The sequence below is a fragment of the Ictalurus punctatus genome, chromosome 2, assembly GCF_001660625.3.
Source record: "Ictalurus punctatus breed USDA103 chromosome 2, Coco_2.0, whole genome shotgun sequence".
NCBI lineage: Eukaryota > Metazoa > Chordata > Actinopteri > Siluriformes > Ictaluridae > Ictalurus > Ictalurus punctatus.
In genome coordinates this window covers 5,795,876-5,815,430 of record NC_030417.2, presented here as the reverse complement: position 1 = coordinate 5,815,430, position 19,555 = coordinate 5,795,876, and the positions used below count along the sequence as shown (strand labels likewise).

At 45.8% G+C, this 19,555-nt stretch overlaps 1 protein-coding gene and 1 long non-coding RNA gene across 7 annotated transcripts in view; one reads left to right on the top strand and one right to left on the bottom strand.

Moving 5' to 3' along the window:
• The window catches only part of LOC108262464 (basement membrane-specific heparan sulfate proteoglycan core protein), a 72,068-nt gene that overhangs the window by 8,784 nt on the left and 43,729 nt on the right, over positions 1-19,555 (top strand). For all 6 annotated transcript variants that reach the window (XM_053687021.1, XM_053687018.1, XM_053687023.1 and 3 more), the window contains one exon: positions 882-1,030. In XM_053687021.1, the coding sequence (XP_053542996.1) occupies positions 882-1,030 (149 nt within the window). The remainder of the gene's footprint in view (positions 1-881; positions 1,031-19,555) is intronic.
• LOC128635227 (uncharacterized) lies at positions 14,915-15,464 on the bottom strand. Its single transcript, XR_008398153.1, has 2 exons — positions 15,215-15,464; positions 14,915-15,121 (listed from the first exon to the last, which is right to left on the bottom strand). It is a non-coding gene; the product is annotated as an uncharacterized LOC128635227 (long non-coding RNA).

The following is a 19,555-nucleotide window of genomic DNA, read 5'->3' as shown; positions in this document are numbered from 1 at the left end:
TCCAAAACGTTCACGCTCCAAAAAGTTCAGAAAGGCATCGTAAAAGTAATCCATGTGACTCCAGCGGTTTAATCCCAGTTTTATGAAGTGAAAGAACCCCAACGCATGCGTGTTGTGTCGACATGAGAGCGGACAAAAAAATGCAAATCCTCCGCTATGTCGAAATCTGCAGACATCTTTACAGCATCCCTCTTCCTCTGCTGTAAACAGTGCAGCGCTTCCAGGTCCCGTTGAATCGCAAGAGCCGACATGCCGGTTTCGACATAGAGGAGGACGTTCGTATTTTTATGTCCGCTTTTGTGTTGACACAACAGACACGCATCGTGGTTCTCTCGTGAACATGCGTTGGAGATCTATGCGGAAGTGAAGATGTTTTGTGAATAAAGACTTTATTTTAGTTTATTCGCACACAAAGTGTTCGTATTGCTTCATAAAACTGTGATTTAACCACTGGAGTCGCATGGATTACTATGATGCCTTTATGAACTTTTTGGAGCTTGAAAGTTTTAATTACTTGGACTGTAAATAGAGAGACAGAAATGTTTTTTTATTAAAAACACCTTTGTTTGTGCTCCGAAGATGAAGGAAAGTCTTACGGGCTTTTGGAACAACATGAGGGTGAGGAAATGATGGCAGAATTTTTATTTTTGGGTGAACTATCCCTTTAAGGCTTTCAGTTTGTATCAATTTCATCGTGTTCTATTTCTAAGCTTGTTTATTAGTGATTTAGTGAACTCTCCCCGGTGAGAATCATTCACCTATTTGACTCCACAAGGGAAATATTGCTATAACGATTGCAGTAGCGCTGTGTCACAGAACAGGAATGCTTTGCTAGCGTTGCTGTAATGTCATTTTTAACGTTTTTTATTGTTCCCTTACAGGAGCTCAGGCTGTATGCCAGACTCGGTGGAGATGGCCCAGAACAAACTAACCGTACGAAAGGTGGACGACTCTGTAAATACCACGTTTATCTGCGAGGTGACAAACAGCCTTGGCATCGGCAAGGACCAGGTCACTGTGTTCGTCAGGGGTGAGTGAGAATACACGCTTATACACATTTCCAAAAAAAAAAGCCACACTTAGAGTATTCTGAATATCTGCTACTCTGTGGATGCGCACACGTTTACAATCTATGGTTTAAGCATCCTGGGTTTTCTTGCTTACTCATACACATCCACTCATGTATAGTGCATCTGTAGAAGTGACACACAGTGCTGAACAGCAGCATAACTCACTCAATGTCCAGGGCATCCTTTCCTAGGGGATTGTGGGTATTAGTGTAAGGCAGTTTGTTGTGTCTGTCATGTTCCACCTTGTGTCCGTCACATTGCATGTGTATAGTACATGTGTGCGCCGACTATTTGTCTCCTCTGTCTCTTTGTATCCTGTGTGTCATCTTTTCCTTCTTGAATGTTTCGGCTTTGTTGCACCGACTGTAGGACAGTTGTTCTCTTGGAAGAATTGCGACTTCCATGGATGTATTCTCATTTTGAAATCGAATCAGCCTTCTGTTTAATATCAAACGGTACAGCATGAATATCATATAACCAGCATAAATACGAGAACAAACCTTCTTCTCAGGTGACTTGTTGTGGATAAAAATGACATGAAATAAACATGAGGGAGACCTAGTATGAGTAATATGTAATTTTATTGATAATTCACAGGACTGGTGGGTGCGTAATCTTGAGGAGAGCAGTAGGGGGAAGAAAATGGGGTGTGTCCTGGGGACATGGGATAGTCAGCAAAGGTGAAATAAGAAGACCATTGAGAGTAGGGCGGACTGACAGGTGAGAAAAGGGAAGAATGTTCAGAGCCCAGATCAGAGAAGGTGACATCATCCTCAGACTGAAAGCTGGAGGGAGGTTCTGTCTGTGTAGAGGTGTCAATACACACATTCATGGGGTGGATTCTGTATCGGAGAGGGGGGGGGGAACCCCGCATTTCCATTTCCAGAGGGGATGCTGCGAAGAACGTTAAGTAGCACCATGATGTCAGCGGTGAGATGCGCGAGCTGATGGAGAGTGTCCAGATCCAGATCCAGACGGGCACCTATACACACAGAAGCGGTATTAGGCGGATATTGACGAATTGGATTCACACTTTAAGATCTTTTAAGAATAACACACTATGGTTTATTAGTCAAAAAGTCAAAAAGAAGTATAAGAGCTGAGGAGTGCAAACACACACACACACACACACACATTCGTACAGTCAAGGACGGGCATGTAGACATAACACACACACACACACACACACACACACACACACACACACACACACACACACTCTGTCTCTCTCTCTCACACACACATAACATTATAACTTTATAAGAATAATAAAAAGGAGTATTAAGATATTATAAGGGTAATATCTTATAATAATAAAATATATACTCTATATAAAATACTCTTTATAAAAATAAAGAGTAGTAGGATATGTAGGATAGTAGAAGGGTAATATAATGATATTATGAAGTAGGAAGTACAGTAAACCAAGCAGTATAACTATATATAAAATAGAGATATAGAGCAAATATGAAGGTAAAATATAAACCAGAAATACAGAAAAATGTAACTTACTCATAATTCAGATGGTGAAGATTCTTGTCTCACAAGGAAGGCCTTAATTTTAGAAAACCACGAGGAGCCATTTATAAGGGTAGCTGAGTCAAGCTGCCCCCGTGAGATGATAGTGGGACCAAGGTCTTTCTAAATTGTTTTGTCTCTCTCCACTTTCGAACCTAATGGTAAATTGGAAAGTCCTTTTTCAAAACATATTGGTAAATTTGATAAGCCTTTTTCAAAACATAATGGTAATGTAGATGAGCTCTTTTTTTTTAACACTATTGGTATTGATATAATAGTCTTTCTGAAATATGTTGGTTATCTACTGTGTAAATACAGTATAAATACTGGAGCTTGAGCTCTGGGTTTGAGATCACTTCTGAGAATTCTCATCGGTGTGGATCTCGTGTGGTGGAATGGAACCAATAAATCTGGACCCTTGCTTCTTCTCACTCACGGCTGCTGTCTTTTTTTCTATCTCCAAGTGGGTTCGGAGATGTGAGTATTTGCTTCTATGTTGAATTTTAAGTGTTTTTGGGTAATAGGCTAAATTTGAGCCAGCAGACTCTTCTGGCATAGTTACAGTATCTCACAAAAGTGAGTACACCCCTCACATTTTTGTAAATATTTGATTATATCTTTTCATGTGACAACACTGAAGAAATGACACTTTGCTACAATGTAAAGTAGCGAGTGTACAGCTTGTGTAACAGTGTAAATTTGCTGTCCCCTCAAAATAACTCAACACACAGCCATTAATGTCTAAACTGCTGACAACAAAAGTGAGTACACCCCTAAGTGAAAATGTCCAAATTGGGCCCAAATTGTCAATATTTTGTGTGGCGACCATTATTTTCCAGCACTGCCTTAACCCTCTTGGGCATGGAGTTCACCAGAGCTTCACAGGCTGTCACTGGAGTAGTCTTCCACTCCTTCATGATGACATCACGGAGCTGGTGGATGTTAGAGACCTTGTACTCCTTCACCTTCCATTTGAGGATACCGCACAGATACTCAATAGGGTTTAGGTCTGGAGACATGCTTGGACAGTCCATCACCTTCACCCTCAGCTTCTTTAGCAAGGTAGTGGTCGTCTTGGAGGTGTGTTTGGGGTCGTTATCATGCTGGAATACTGCATGCTGATCATGCTCTGCTTCAGTATGTCACAGTACATGTTGGCATTCATGGTTCCCTCAATGAACTGTAGCTCCCCAGTGCCGGCAGCACTCATGCAGCCCCAGACCATGACACTCCCACCACCATGCTTGACTGTAGGCAAGACACTCTTGTCTTTGTACTCCTCACCTGGTTGCCGCCACACACGCTTGACACCATTTGAACCAAATAAGTTTATCTTGGTCTCATCAGACCACAGGACATGGTTCCAGTAATCCATGTTCTTAGTTTACTTGTCTTCAGCAAACTGTTTGTGGGCTTTCTTGTGCATCATCTTTAGAAGAAGCTTCCTTCTGGGACGACAGCCTTGCAGACCAGTTTGATGCAATGTGCGACGTATGGTCTGAGCACTGACAGGCTGACTCCCGCCCCTTCAACCTCTGCAGCAATGCTTGGCAGCACTCATACGTCTGTTTCCCAAAGACAACCTCTGGATCTGATGCTGAGCACATGTACTCAACTTCTTTGGTCGACCATGGCGAGGCCTGTTCTGAGTGGAACCTGTCCTGTTAAACCATTATTTCCCTCTGCATCTGGTCTGGAATCGATCAGTTTCCTGTCCACACTGTTGTACAATGGTGCATCTGTGGACCTCACCTTGCCTGGGAGCAAGAAACCTTACTTATAATCTTTTAAGTGTGTGTGTGTGTATGTGTGTGTGTATGTGTGTGTGTGTGTGTGTGTGTGTGTGTGTGTGTGTGTCAAGAGATTGGCACATTGGCAGTGGGCCGGGTTGGAGCGCTGCTCCGGTCCCTGTCATCAGCCGTGTACATTTCTCCTTCTCCTGGTCTGTTCGTCTTCCACCGAGCAGCGCGATGGTATAAAATATAGAAGTGCAGTTTACTCTGCTGGGGGAACATGGTCATGCTGATCATGCTGGTCATGCTGACCAAGGAGTAATGATCGAGTTAATGATGTGCCTCTCACCAGCAACACGTCTTTTAAGAGGCTTCTATCTGCTGCTTCTCCACATTTTTTTCCCCACTTGCACTCTGAAGTGTTCTATGCAATCTATAATACAGTGTATGTTTTTACACATTTACTGAGTTACATCTCTCACAATCTCTGTCTTAGTGAATGTATCTATAATAACTCATATAAAGTGTAATAGAAAAGTTATTTTCCTGTAACTTGTGCGTCACTTCTTCTTTCTGGTCTTAGCAGTAAATAGATGTGTGTGAATTTCACACCTTTTTCTGCTGTCTCTCTCCTCAGTGACCATCTTCACTTCCTGCATTACGCCTTATTGATAGATCTTTTTTCTTACATGTATTTATCAATCCTGTGTTCACATTTTCAAAAACAGCGGTCTATGTGGACTGAACTGTGTATCACTTTTCAGTGCTTTGACACAAAAAGTATTGAATAACCTCAGCTTTCAAAATTAATGAATACTTTTCTCACTCAAACGTCATCAAAACTCTGTTCCACAGGGGATGCAGGCGACGTGTCCCCCTCACTTCTAATAAAATGTAAATTTGTCCCCTGCACTTTTCACTGGTCATGGTCAATTTGTGTATCTTTGATTTCTATACGTGTACATGTCTATAAGTCTTTACGTGACCTGATGTTGCCATGACAATCGGTCACTCACGTCACGTGCCACGCCCATGTTCACACCCACACTCAGCGCTCAGAGGTCATGATGAACTCAAAGGGGCAAAAAAAATTCTCTCTTTTTTTTTCTGTAAGTGAACCCTTAGAATTATTAACTGGTTGACCCCCCCCCCCCCCCCCCCCCCCCCTTTTTTTGAGGTCATTAACTCAAGGGTTCACATAATTTTTCCACAAGCACTGTGCGGTTTTTTTTTTGGTTGTTCTCAAAAATTTTTATTTGTGTTATTATTTTAGACACATTATATTTGTCAATACCCTTGACTTAGATGAAGATCAGATCACATTTTATGACAAATTTATTTCAGAAAACCATGAAATTCCCAAAGGTTCACATACTTTTTCTTGCCACTGTATAATAAAGTAGTGTGTGAATATAAGTATATATTATATATTGTGTGCTATGTATATGCAATACAATGTACACTAAACACAATATAACAATATACAATCTAACATGCAAGTACAGAATCATAAATTGCATATTAAGCCAATTAAGAGCAAGAAGAGCTAAAACCCCGCACAGTGGCTTAGTGGTTAGCACGTTCGCCTCACACCGCCAGGGTTGGAGGTTCGATTCCCCCGCTGCCCTGTGTTTGTGGAGTTTGCATTTGCAACTCCGGTTACCCGGTACCCCGGGTACTCCCCAGTCCAAAGACCTGCATGGTAGGCTGATTGGCATGTCCATACTGTATGAATGTGTGTGTGGAAAAGTGTGTGTGTGATTGGGTGCCCTGCGATGGATTGGCATCCTGTCCAGGGTGTACCCCGCCTTGTGCCCCATGCTGCCTGGGGTAGGCTCCAGGTTCCCCGTGACCCTGAAAAGGATAAGCGGTATAGAAGATGGATGGATGGAAGAGATACAACCCATCAATTAGACAAAGGTCAGAAAAAATACCCTTGACATTCTGTCCCCAAGCACATCTGAAATGATGGCTACGCCCCTGTGTGTATCTGCAGCTTATTTTTCCGCATGTTTACATACTGTTTCCAAAAACTAATCAACATTTGTAACCAAATCAAATTTTGATTTTGAGGCGTGTATGAAGTGTATAATTTAGTACATTAGAGAGAATTCTCACAATCTCTGTCTTATTGAATTATCTTCAAGAACTCATATAAAGTGTATTAGAAAAGTTATTTTCCGGTAACTTGTAATGTTCTTCATTTCTTCATTCTCTTTTGGACTGTAAATAGATGCGTGTAAATTTCACACCACCTTCTGCTGTCCCTCTGTCAGTGACCACCATCTTCACTTCACTTAAGTAATGCCTTACCTTTATTTATAGGATAAGGTACATGCCATAAACATATATGTTAAGAAGTGCATATGTTAAGCAAGGTGAAGTATATTAACTGAAGTATTATTTTCCATTGTAAAAACATTGTTAGCTAAAATAAAATAATTAAAACAAATATTAAAGATATTAAAGTCTGCATGAGGGAGTGACTTCACTGTCTAACACTTTTGAGAGTCAGAAGAAATCTTTATCTCTTAAAGGTACATTTTCATTAATGACTGTGAGCATGCTTTGTGTCCAGTGTCATGTGCCATATTACTAACAGTGATAAAAACAGTCGTTAGTTTTAATAAGTTTTGTCTTTTCAGTAGGAAGAAGAGAAACTTCAACACACTCGAGGAAAACAGACACAACACCTTCATCAGAACCGCCTCAGAGTAAAACAACAAACTCTCCACCTGCATCAACAGTAAAACAAGATAAACCAGACAGCAGCCTCCCTCTAGGTGCCAAAACTTTTCATTATCAATGAAAATACACATCTGTATTATTACATTTATTAACATTTTGGTGTGTTTTATTACACAGTTTTCATCATTCTGGCGGTTTTATTGTTGGTGATACCCGGTGTAGTGGCAATTATTTGTTGGAGACGCAAAGGTACAAAACACACGCACACACACGCACACACACACACACACACACACACACACACACACACACACACACACACACACAAAACAAATACACACATACGAACACATATGTACACACACACAACAACATCAAATTCTGAGATTGATGAACTGAAACCTGTAGAAGCAGCAGCACTTCTGTAAGTGTCTCTGGATAAGGAAAATTAAATTGTGTAGTTTCCACTAGAGGTGTGATTTCTGAGGTCTTTTCTCTTTAGGAGGAAGATGTGGAGAGAACATGATTACTGAAGGACATCCGGACTGTAAGAGAAAGCGGAAGGATCAGGTTAGTGTACATGCAGATCGGAGCTCAGCTGCATTTTTATTATCATCTTTATGTCTTTGAGTCCTGCTGTATTTCTAATTTAATCTCCATTTAATTCTGCATGGCTTCTATAATAACAGTTATAGCAGATTTGTTTCTACCTTTAGATCTTTACTTGTATTTGTGATACACTGCAGGTAACACACATGAACCACACATGCTTTCACTGAACACATGGTGTAAAGAAAGAAGTCAGATTTGGAGATTTGTTTCTTTACATAATTTTACTTGCTTCTTGGAGTCAACAGTAAAAGCACTAGAAATTGGTATGTGTGTGTTATATGTATAATTTTCATGTTCTGTCTTTCCACAGACTGAACCTGATGTTACTTACGCAACTGTAACCCATGTGAACACAGCCGGAGCAGCACGGGTCCAGATCAACGCTGCAGACAACACTGAATATGCCAGCATTATAACAAGATAATCCACAGTAAATATACATAGATACACTCTCAGATATTATATAATAATGATGAAAACATATATTAAACACACACCATGGTAAGCATGTTTTTCCACAAATTGTTGTTTTTCATGTTTTTGTTTGTTTGTTTATTTTTTCAATTAAATAGCAGATTCAGATATATGCATGTATGGGGGAAAGGGGTGGGGTTTCCAGAGTATTGCATTACATTTATTTATGTTAGCTAAGGGTATTGTTCCTCATTTACTTTGTGTGTTAATCATTAAAAATTGCTGATGGATAATCTTGCAGAAGTATTTAGAGCGTACGCATAATCTTATATCTTATGTGTTCATTTCTTATTCTGATATAAGAATGACATGTAGAAGGCTTTTATCATCATCCTGTTTCGTGTAAGAAGACTCCTATATCTGTTCTTGTTTGTGACTTTTAAAGTCTGCTGAGTTCGGGTAAAAATAAAAGAATGAGAATCGATGCATCCGACTGGAATGAATGTGTATTTCTAACCTAGCTTTTGTGAATGTTTCCTAACACTCCTTGCAATTATCATTACTGAATTCACTTTTTCAGGACTCACACAGTTAGCAGTCTGAGTGGATGTAGCCGTGGATCAGTTTTCATTACACTTACACAAACTTGTGGCACTGAATATAATGATATGAATATACAGTATATAATATAAATAGCCTTATTCAAACTTCATGAATTCTGTTTTCTCTCAAACTCGACCTCCAGCAGAACTCAGTACATCTACAGCACTTTTTCTTCCTGTTTACTTAATATTTACAAAACTGCTGAATATTGGTTCAATATGTAACAATGGGCTCTCAGGAAGGTTATAGGGCTCCATATACATGAGGATTATTTATACAAAATCAGGGTTAAAAAGCTCCAGCTCAGATACCAAAAAACACTGAGCAAACAAACAGATAGCTAAAAGACAAACTAAGAAGACGATTAGAAGTCGGGCGTCCTGGAATAGAATTGTCTATAGGCTAGATGTTACGCAAAAACTAAACAGAATACACACACACACACACATACACACACACGTGTATATATATATATATATATATGTGTGTGTGTGTGTGTGTGTATATATATATATATATATATATATATATATATATATATATATATATATATATATATATATATAAATATATACACACACACAGTACTGTGCAAAAGTCTTATGCACCCTATTTTTTTAAGTACAAACTTTACATATCTCTATGTATATCTCTATAAGTACAAACTCGACATTAATTAATAGACTTCTACATTATCGAGTCAGTATAAAAACATTTCAGATTCCCAAACACTAGTTTTCCAGCACAAAATTAAATGTTACAGAAAAAATGTTGTATGTCAGTAAAAACAACAGTATATTAAGCGGTAAGAGACACTTTTCAGACCAAATACCATAATGATGGCTGCTGGATATTGCTGCAAAAATAAGAAGCAAGTGCGACAGTCAAAGTCTCCAGAAGAACTGTGTCTGGTTCTGCAAGATGCTCAATAACACTTACAGCTCATTTCCTTATAAAACTGCATTGGTTCTGTCTGAGACTACTTTTGTTTTGTTTTTTTAAAGCAAAGGGTCGTCACACCAAATATTGCCTTTGTGTCATTTATTACTGTTTATGGCTCTTCATAGTATTTTTTTTTAATGGAGAAACATTTAATTCCATTATTTTTGAAGGCATCTTTGCTTTACAGCAGAGGTTCTCAACCATTTGTAACTAGAGCCCCAGCCTCCCCTATCATGTGGCACGCCCCCCATATTGTAGGAGAACATGTATAATGATTATTTATTCTATATAAAATCTATCTATATATACACCTAATCTATAATCTGTTTTGATAGATAGATTGATTTTTTTTGTTTTTGTACTTTTTAAAGTAGTTTTCATAACTTTTATGATTTATATATATATATATATATATTGTGAGGAATTAGCCCGGGGAAGGGCGGCGTACAGACCCACAGGAGACCAAAGGGTGGTTGCAGACGGTGCTTTATTGTGGCTAGGGTGAGGTGAACGTGTGATAAATGGAAGAGTGCGGGGGTTTGTGAAGGCGTGACGGCCGGCGGAGTCGACTCGTGGCGGAGGCGGGATTCCCGAGGCGGGGCGGGGGTTTTCCCGGGCCGGCGTCCTCCGTGTGTGCGACTCTCACTATCCGGCGGTCTCGTCCGCGCTTACGACTCCTGGAGAGAGGGAGAGAGAGAGAGAGAAGAATTTAGCGTGAGGCGTGAGGTTACCGTCGTGATCGGAGGTTGCGAATCGCTGCAAACACGCACGGAGTCCGTTTTGACGCCACGATATTCTCTTCCGCTTCCCGGCCGGAAGCGCGCTCTTTTATCCTCCTCCGTCGTCGCCTGAGTGGTGGGACTTCCCCGTTGGATCCGCCAATTGCGGGCCGGAGTCGCGTCAGCCCCGCCCTGCCGCGGCGGTCCTTCCAGCTGGCGGAATGTTCGGCAGGAAGCTGCCCACGTCGTGCCGGTGCGGCAGTCGGAGAAGGAGCGTTTTCCCTCTGGTGTGCGCCGGATCTCTGCCCGTCGCGACAGTACCCCCCCCTCAGCTCCGAGCCTACTGCCGCTCGGTGGTGGGCCCAGAGGGCGTCTCGTCGTGAGAGCCCATCCGCGTTACCATGCTGGGCCCCTGCCCGGTGCTTAACCTGAAAAGAGAAGTCTTGTAAGGCGAGGAACCAGCGGGTTACCCGGGCGTTGGTGTCCTTCGCCTTGGCCATCCACTGCAGGGGGGCGTGGTCGGTTATGAGGATGAAGTGCCTGCCCGCCAGATAGTATCGCAGCTCCTCGATGGCCCATTTTATTGCTAGTGCCTCCCGCTCGACCGCCGCATACTTCCTCTCGGCCGGGGACAGCATCCGGCTGATGTAGAGGACTGGGTGTTCTTCCCCGTCGAAGGTCTGGGAGAGGACGGCACCCAGCCCGGTCTCGGACGCATCAGTATGTACAGTGAACGGGAGGTCAAAGTCCGGGTTGCGGAGTATCGGCGCGCTGGTGAGGGCTTCTTTTAGGGCCTGGAAGGCCCTTTCTGCATCGGCTGTCCACCTCACCTGGTCTGGCTGGCCCTTCTTTGTAAGGTCTGAGAGGGGAGAGGCTACAGCAGAAAAGTTAGGCACGAACCTGCGATAGTAGCCCGCCAATCCCAAGAAGGCACGTACCTGTTTTTTCGACGTTGGACGTGGGTAGTCCTTCACAGCCTCGATCTTTTTTTGTTGGGGCTTCAGCATCCCCCGTCCGATGCGGTATCCCAGGTACTGGGCTTCCGTCAGCCCTAGGTGGCATTTCTTTGGGTTCGCCGTCAGGCCGGCCTCCCGGAGGGCTTTCAGGATCTCCCTGAGGTGGAACAGGTGGTCGGCCCAGGTGGAGGAGTGTATGACCACGTCGTCCAGGTAGGCCGCGGCAAACTGTCGGTGGGGTCGCAGGAGGATGTCCATTAGCCGCTGGAACGTGGCGGGCGCCCCGTGCAGCCCAAAGGGGAGAACCCGGTACTGCCAGTGGCCGGTGGCCGTGCTAAAGGCTGTCTTGGGCCTTGCCTCCGGTGCGAGCGCCACTTGCCAATAGCCTTTGGTGAGGTCCAGGGTCGATATGAATCGGGCTCTCCCCAGCCTCTCAATCAGGTCGTCCACTCTGGGGAGGGGGTAGCTGTCAAACTCCGATACCTGGTTCAGCCTCCGGAAGTCATTGCATAGCCTCATGCTCCCATCCGGCTTCGGCACGACGACGATGGGGCTGGACCAGGGGCTGCTGGACTCCTCGATGATGTGGTCCCGCAGCATGCGACTGATTTCCTCCTCGATGGCCTGGCGCCGGGCCTCGGGGACACGGTATGGCCTTTGTCTCACCACTACACCGGGAGGAGTCTTGATTTCATGCTGGACCAGCTGAGTCATTCCCGGGGCAGCCGAAAACACATCTGCAAACTGGTCGGTCAGCTCGGTAAGCTCCTGTCTTTGGGTGGGGGTGAGGTCCTCCCCGAAGCCGACCAAGGTACCCTTGCCCCGGTCCGAGTCCTGAACTGCGAACGCCGACACCACCGGGGTTGGTTCCACCCACTTTTTCAGCAGGTTTATGTGGTATAGCTTCCCGTCCTTCGGCTTACCGGGTTGCTGTAGGCGGTAGTTGACTGGGCCCCGGCGCTCGAGGACAGTGTATGGACCTTGTCACCGGGCGAGGAACTTGCAGGCGCTGCTGGGCACTAACAGGAGGACCCGGTCCCCCGGCTGGAATTCCCGGGGCTGTGCGGGGCGGTTGTATACCTTCTTCTGCTCCTCCTGCGCCGCCAGCATGTGCTCCCGGACGATGGGGCCCACCCTGTCAATCCTGGCTTGCATGTCCTGCACGTACTCGACGACGGAGCGGAACGGGGATGGTTGCTCCTCCCAGGCTTCGCGGGCTACATCCAACAATCCCCGCGGCCGCCGCCCGAACAGGAGCTCGAAGGGCGTGAAGCCCGTGGACGCCTGGGGGCACTCCCGAACGGCGAAGAGTACGTAGGGGAGGAGGAGGTCCCAGTTCCTCCCCTCCTCGTCCACCACCCGGCGCAGCATCCGCTTGAGGGTCTGATTGAACCTTTCAACAAGTCCGTCGGTTTGGGGGTGGTAGACGGACGTCCGGAGGTGCTTCACCTGTAACATACGACACAAATCCGCCATTAGCTTCGAGACAAACGGCGTACCTTGGTCGGTCAACACGTCCTTGGGGATCCCCACTCGACTGAAGAGGAGTACCAGCTCCCTGGCGATGTTTTGCGAGGTGGCCTTGCGGAGCGGCACCGCCTCAGGGTACCGAGTGGCGTAGTCGACCAGGACCAGGATGTATTCATGGCCCCGGGCCGACTTGGGTAGGGGCCCCACGAGATCCATGCCCACTCGCTCAAACGGGACACCGATGATGGGCAGGGGTATCAGGGGCGCCGGCGGGGGCCTCCGCGGGGCCGTGCGTTGGCACTGCGGGCACTGTTGACAAAAGGTCCGGACCTCCGCGTCCATCCCGGGCCACACGAAGCGGTCCCGCAGTTTCTCCAGGGTATTTCGGGCCCCCAGGTGGCCGCCGAGGGGATGGGTGTGGGCTAGGTGTAATAAGATGGCTGTCTTGGCTCGGGGTACCACCAGTAGGTCCACCTGCTCCCCGCGGCGGCAGGCCCGTTGGTACAGGAGCCCCCCTCGGACGAGGAAGTACGATGTGGGGAGCCTCAGGTCTGGGCTCTGGTCGACCCCCTCTATCACCCGTACCTGGGCCCAGCAGTGCTTCAGTCGGTCGTCCTCCTTCTGTTCCCGACCGAACTTTCCCTCCCGGTTTACCTGGGGAAAGACAGATGACAGAGGGTTAGTAGTTTGGGGGGTCTTACCTTCTGAGGTGGCCTCTCCGTCGTCCTGGGCCAGGTAGGCCGGCCGGGTTGGGATCCCCTTCCCCCGCCGCCGCGGTCTCCAGGACTCGGCTCTCGGTACCACCCGGAATCCTGGCCAGTCTCGTCCCAGGAGGAGGGGCACGGGGAGTTCGGGGATGATTCCGACCTGGAGGGGCCAGGTGCTGGCTTCGCTCCGGATCTGGACCTCAGCTGAGGGGACCTCCCGGGTGTCCCCATGGACGCATGTCACGGTAAGCGTCCCGCTTGGTCGGCGCCCCTCAGGCAGGATGGAGGGTTGGGCAAGGGTCACCGTGCTCCCGGTGTCCAGTAGGGCGGTTACCGGTCTCCCTTCGACCCACACCGTCACGGAGGGCGCCTCCGGCGGTTGCTGCTGATGGAGGGCGCAGCCTGCCAGCCATGGTTTTGTAAGCAGCCGGGCGGCTTCCCTCTCCGGCTCTGTAGGCATGGGCTCGTCTCGGGGGTGTTCACAAGTGGGCGCCCTCTGTGGGTTCCTCCAGATGCGGGGCCGGGTCTGGCGGTCAGACCGGGGGCCCTGGGCACCGAGGGGCCGATCGAGGTGCTGCTGCTCCCCGGAGTCGAGCTCCAGGGTGGCCAAGGTTCGCTCCAGGGCAGTCAGGAGTTCCTGGGGCGTAGTTGGGGCGTGGGCCCCCACGGCCTGTCTCTCGGCCCGGGGTAGCGCTCTCAGGAAACGGTCGACCGCCACCTTCTCCGCCACCTCCGAGGCGGTATGCCGATCCGGTCGGAGCCATCGTTTGGTGATCCGGAGGAGGGCGTTCATCTGGCAACGTGGTCGAGCACCTGTTCGATAAACCCAACGATGGAATTCAGTAGCGGCCCGGCCAGGGGTTCGGCCACACCACGCCAGGACTCCCTCCTTCATCGCCAGGTAGTCCGTAGCCTCCTCCGGGTCGAGGGCATAGTAGGCGGTTCGGGCCTCTCCCGTGAGCAGGGGACCAAGGGCCCGGGGCCAGTCGTCACGGTCCCACCCCTCCCGGCAGGCGATACTCTCGAAGGTCTCGAAGTACGCCTCAAGGTCCTCTTCGGGGCCAAGGGGGGGTAGTAGGCGGCGGATCTCGCTGGTTGCGTCGGGGAGAGGCGTGGAGGCGGCGGGGGTCTCAGTCCTCATGGCGATCAGTGTCTGTGTGGCGACCTGAAGGCTTTCGGCGAGCTGCTGCGTCACGGCGTGCTGCTGGAGGCTGGTCTCCAGCAAGTGTTGCAGGGTGGGGTCCATTTTTTTTTTTTTTTCCTCTCTCTCTCGCGGGTTTATTTATAAACTTTTTTTTTTTTTTTTTTTTGTGTTTTTCTTTTGATGTTTTTTTTTTTTTTGTGTGTTTTTCTTTTGATGGTTTTTTTTTTTTTTTTTTTTTCTTTGCAGTAGGCGGGTCTGTACTATGCCCGCATTCTCCACCAGTTGTGAGGAATTAGCCCGGGGAAGGGCGGCGTACAGACCCACAGGAGACCAAAGGGTGGTTGCAGACGGTGCTTTATTGTGGCTAGGGTGAGGTGAACGTGTGATAAATGGAAGAGTGCGGGGGTTTGTGAAGGCGTGACGGCCGGCGGAGTCGACTCGTGGCGGAGGCGGGATTCCCGAGGCGGGGCGGGGGTTTTCCCGGGCCGGCGTCCTCCGTGTGTGCGACTCTCACTATCCGGCGGTCTCGTCCGCGCTTACGACTCCTGGAGAGAGGGAGAGAGAGAGAGAGAAGAATTTAGCGTGAGGCGTGAGGTTACCGTCGTGATCGGAGGTTGCGAATCGCTGCAAACACGCACGGAGTCCGTTTTGACGCCACGATATTCTCTTCCGCTTCCCGGCCGGAAGCGCGCTCTTTTATCCTCCTCCGTCGTCGCCTGAGTGGTGGGACTTCCCCGTTGGATCCGCCAATCGCGGGCCGGAGTCGCGTCAGCCCCGCCCTGCCGCGGCGGTCCTTCCAGCTGGCGGAATGTTCGGCAGGAAGCTGCCCACGTCGTGCCGGTGCGGCAGTCGGAGAAGGAGCGTTTTCCCTCTGATGTGCGCCGGATCTCTGCCCGTCGCGACAATATATATATATATATATATATATATATATATATATATATATATATATATATATATATATATATATATATATATAAAACTTTTATGACTTTTATAAAACTATAGCAGACAGGTATGGAACATGAATGATATAAAATGTTTCTGAACACTATAACTACTTTGAACAAGAGAACTAGGCTGTAGTAACGTGGACTATTTCACATGTAAAATATGTTGCATTACTTTCATCTTGCATTCTAAAAACATTCACATATGAATTATAGGCCTATAAATTGGGATGAAGGGCGCGTCTCGCGATCCAAGACATTGTTAAATCTCCGGCTCTCAGACTCTCACTGAACAGAGCAGACGCAGAGAGAGGTGAGAGTGCAGCGGGAAAGTAACACCTCGTGCTTATAGGACAGAACCGGTGACATTTGGAAAGTCGCTAAGATTTGTCCAAAAAAAGTCGCTAGATTTGTCGCTAGGCAGAGATCTGGATGTAGATATAGATCTCTTATGAGCAATTATCTGTAGACCAGCTGTAGTAGCAGCTTTATGGCACAAGATGTCGCTACTTAGTCGCTTAGCCGTAGCTCTATAATCAAAGACCTAGGACGAATAAATAAATAATTAAACTAAAAAAAATGAAAAACTTATTTATTTATTTATTTACATTTTAAGCTCTTTAAACTCTAATAAATCATGTTATTGATTACAATTATACTCTCATGATTATTCTTACTTTTCATGATCATCACTCATGACCAGCCTCTAAGTGCTCCTCAGCTCACACATGGTAAATGTGTCTTCATTACTTCCTGTAAGTCTAGTTAAACACACTTGCTGGTGAATATACTGCTGGACATTACAGCTTTGTCCTAAACACTAGAAGTCATGTGTTGAAATAAGTGAAGTTAATGTTTATTAAATTAACAGTTATTTTTATTTTTTTTTCTTTTGGATGGGGGGGGGGGGGGGGGTGTACAGTAAAGTTAGATAAAACCACCACATGAGATAAAATATATAAATATATATTAATACTACATATAAAATGTAAATTGAGTCATGGAAAGAGTGATGAAAGAGATTTAGAAAAAAAAATAAATGAGGTTTCCTGTTAATCATACTATATAACAGAGAGACACTCAGGTAGTGTGACAGAGAGTGTGTGTGTCACTTTGAGGGACTGGTGTGTGTGCAGAAGAATCAGTAATGATGAAGTGCTTGTATCTTTTGTCTGCTGTGTTTCACGTCGCTGCAGGTGAGTGAAGTTATTTTCTATTTTCTATTACAGAAAGGAGAGAGAATATTATCCAGTTCTTAGTTCAGCTGCTTTGTGTTTAGTTCATGTGGTTTCTGTCCAGACTGGGTTTACAGTAGGCCGTAGTTCAGCCCTGTTCCTGAACGACCAAACACTGTTAAATGTTTATCATTTAGAGTTTTACTTAATAACAACTTTACCTACTACAGTGTTATAATAATAATAATAATAGGCCCAACAGAGATGAACACGAATGAAATATTTGATTATGGCTTCATATTTTAGAAATGTAATGTTATTAAAATGCTAAATTTCAAGAGCAGCATTTACTTCTAGTTAAATTGTCCAAAGACAGCAGTAATCTTTATACACAAGGTAAACATACACGTCATGCCTTGTGTTATAATCTCCTTATTTAGACCTGTTCAGCTTTGATCATGTGGATTTTTTCTTCCTGATTAACTTCAGTCTAAAATGTACTGATGAAGAGAGGTGGGCGAATGAATACGGAGGAATCTACAGTGAGATTATTTTACATCCCTATAATACTTACAGTGTATGTTTTTACACATTTACTGAATTACATCTCTCACAATCTCTGTCTTATTGAATGTATCTATAATAACTCATATAAAGTGACCATCTTCACTTCCTGCATTACATTTTACACCATATTTAGTAACATGTATTTATCAGTCCTGTGTTCACATTTTTGAAACTCACATCAACGGTCTGTGTGACTTAACTGTGTATCACTTTTCATTACTTTGACACAAAAAGGATTAAATAACTTCAGCTTTCAAAATTCATGAATTCTTTTCTCACTCAAACTCCAACTCCAATAAAACTGTGTATCTATTTTTCACATTTACATACTGTTTTCAAAACTAAGGAATTTCATTTTAACCAAACATTAAAGAAACAAAGTGTTACTTTTAAAAATATATTTTTAACTAATTAGATTAGATTAATGAATGAATTAGATTGCTAAATCCTAAAACATGCCGGTAGGTGCCTAAGATAACCTGCTTATGATTGTGTGTGTGTGTGTGTGTGTGTGTGTGTGTGTGTGTGTGTGTGTGGTTTCCTGCAATCGACTAGCATACAATCCAGGGTGTATTTCCGCCTCACACCCAGTGTTTCCAGGATATTCTCCCGATAGCCCAATGTGCCTTAACCACTGAGCTACCACTACCACTGTGCATTTCCTGTTCATGTCTGAATCATGAACTCGTCTGAATCGACTCAGTGCATGATTTTTAAAATTGTTTTATATAAAAAAATATATTTTTACAACCTGGAGATATGTGATATCTGACGTGTGTATATATGTGTGTGTGTGTGTGTGTGTGTGTGTGTGTGTGGCAAATTTATATATTTTTTGTTATTTTCTTGGAATTTCTAAGGTTAAATTTTTCTGTACTTTGGATTTACTCCCTGCTAAAAGTCATTGTGTTGTGAGTGATAAAGCGTTCTTGTTCAGAAAGACTTTGTTTGTGTTCTTGTGGTTTTGAGGCGTGTATGAAGTGTTGTGATAGTTATAGTTGTCACAGCTCCGTCAGAGCAGAACTCAAATTCCCAAGATGCAACACTCACTTCTCATGCACATGCGCTCACCATCCCCAGAGTTCTGATCAGACACACCTGGCACCAATCACACACACACTCTCACCGCTAGTACTTAAGGATGTCACTCATCCAGAATCTATGCGAAGTATACGCTCAGTCAACTCGTTTCTCTGCGTTACCAAGCCGGTCTAGTTAGTTTGTCTTCTTGTGATCCTCGACCCTTGTTTCCGGTTTCGACTACGCTCTCTGCCTGACCCCGTTTGTGTTGTTCGTCCGATCGCTTGACCTTTGCCTGTCTTACGACTACATTTCTTGTACTTCCCGATACGACGCTCTACACCTCCCGCCCGCTCCTGCTTCCGTGCCGATTTGAGGTTCGTGACCGAATACTTCGCCTTCCAATGGAAGCAGCGGGAGATCCCCGTTGGCCGCAAACAATCGAGAGACATGGCCGGATGATTAATGACCATGATCACCGTCGCAAACCTGACTGAGCAGGTAGCTTGGCTAAACCAAACTGCGCCGCTTTCTACGGCACCGACCACACGCTTACCTCCCACTCCAGTGCCGGAGAAGTACGAGGGAGATCTGGCACGCTGCCGAGGTTTTTTACTCCCGTGCTCCCTGTTTTTTTCCACGTACCTAGACATGACGGAGAATCGGAAAATAATCCACTTCATGGAACTCTTAACTGGGAGAGCTCTCTTCTGGGCCACCGCGGAATGGGAACAGGAAGGGAACGTCATCAGCACGTATGATCAGCTGACCACACGTTTTCGCACTGTATTCGATCATTCTCCAGACAACCAGGAGACTGGGGAGGAATTATTAACCTTGACGCAGGGATCACGTTGTGTGGCGGATTACGCTCTTGAATTTCGTACTGTGGCCGCTAGGAGTGGATGGAATCAACCTGCTCTAAAGACTATGTTTCGCTGAGGATTAAATGCCGACATCGTAACGGAGCTGGCATGTCACGATGATCAGCTGACTCTTGACTCACCCATCAACGTAGCTATATGCCTGGATCGTCTACTACGGAGCCGCTGCGACTTACGCAGCTAGGCAGAAGTACCAGCATCTGAGGGGCCCTAGTGAACCCATGCAGCTGGGACAGACTCGGGTGAGCATGCAGGAGAGAGACTGACGGCGCCGTGAACATTGTTGTTTCTACTGCGGCGAGAAGGGCCACTTCGTGCAACAGTGCCCTCTCGAACAGTGCTCTACCCGAGGGGAAACCAAAACTGTCTTACAACCTCAGTCA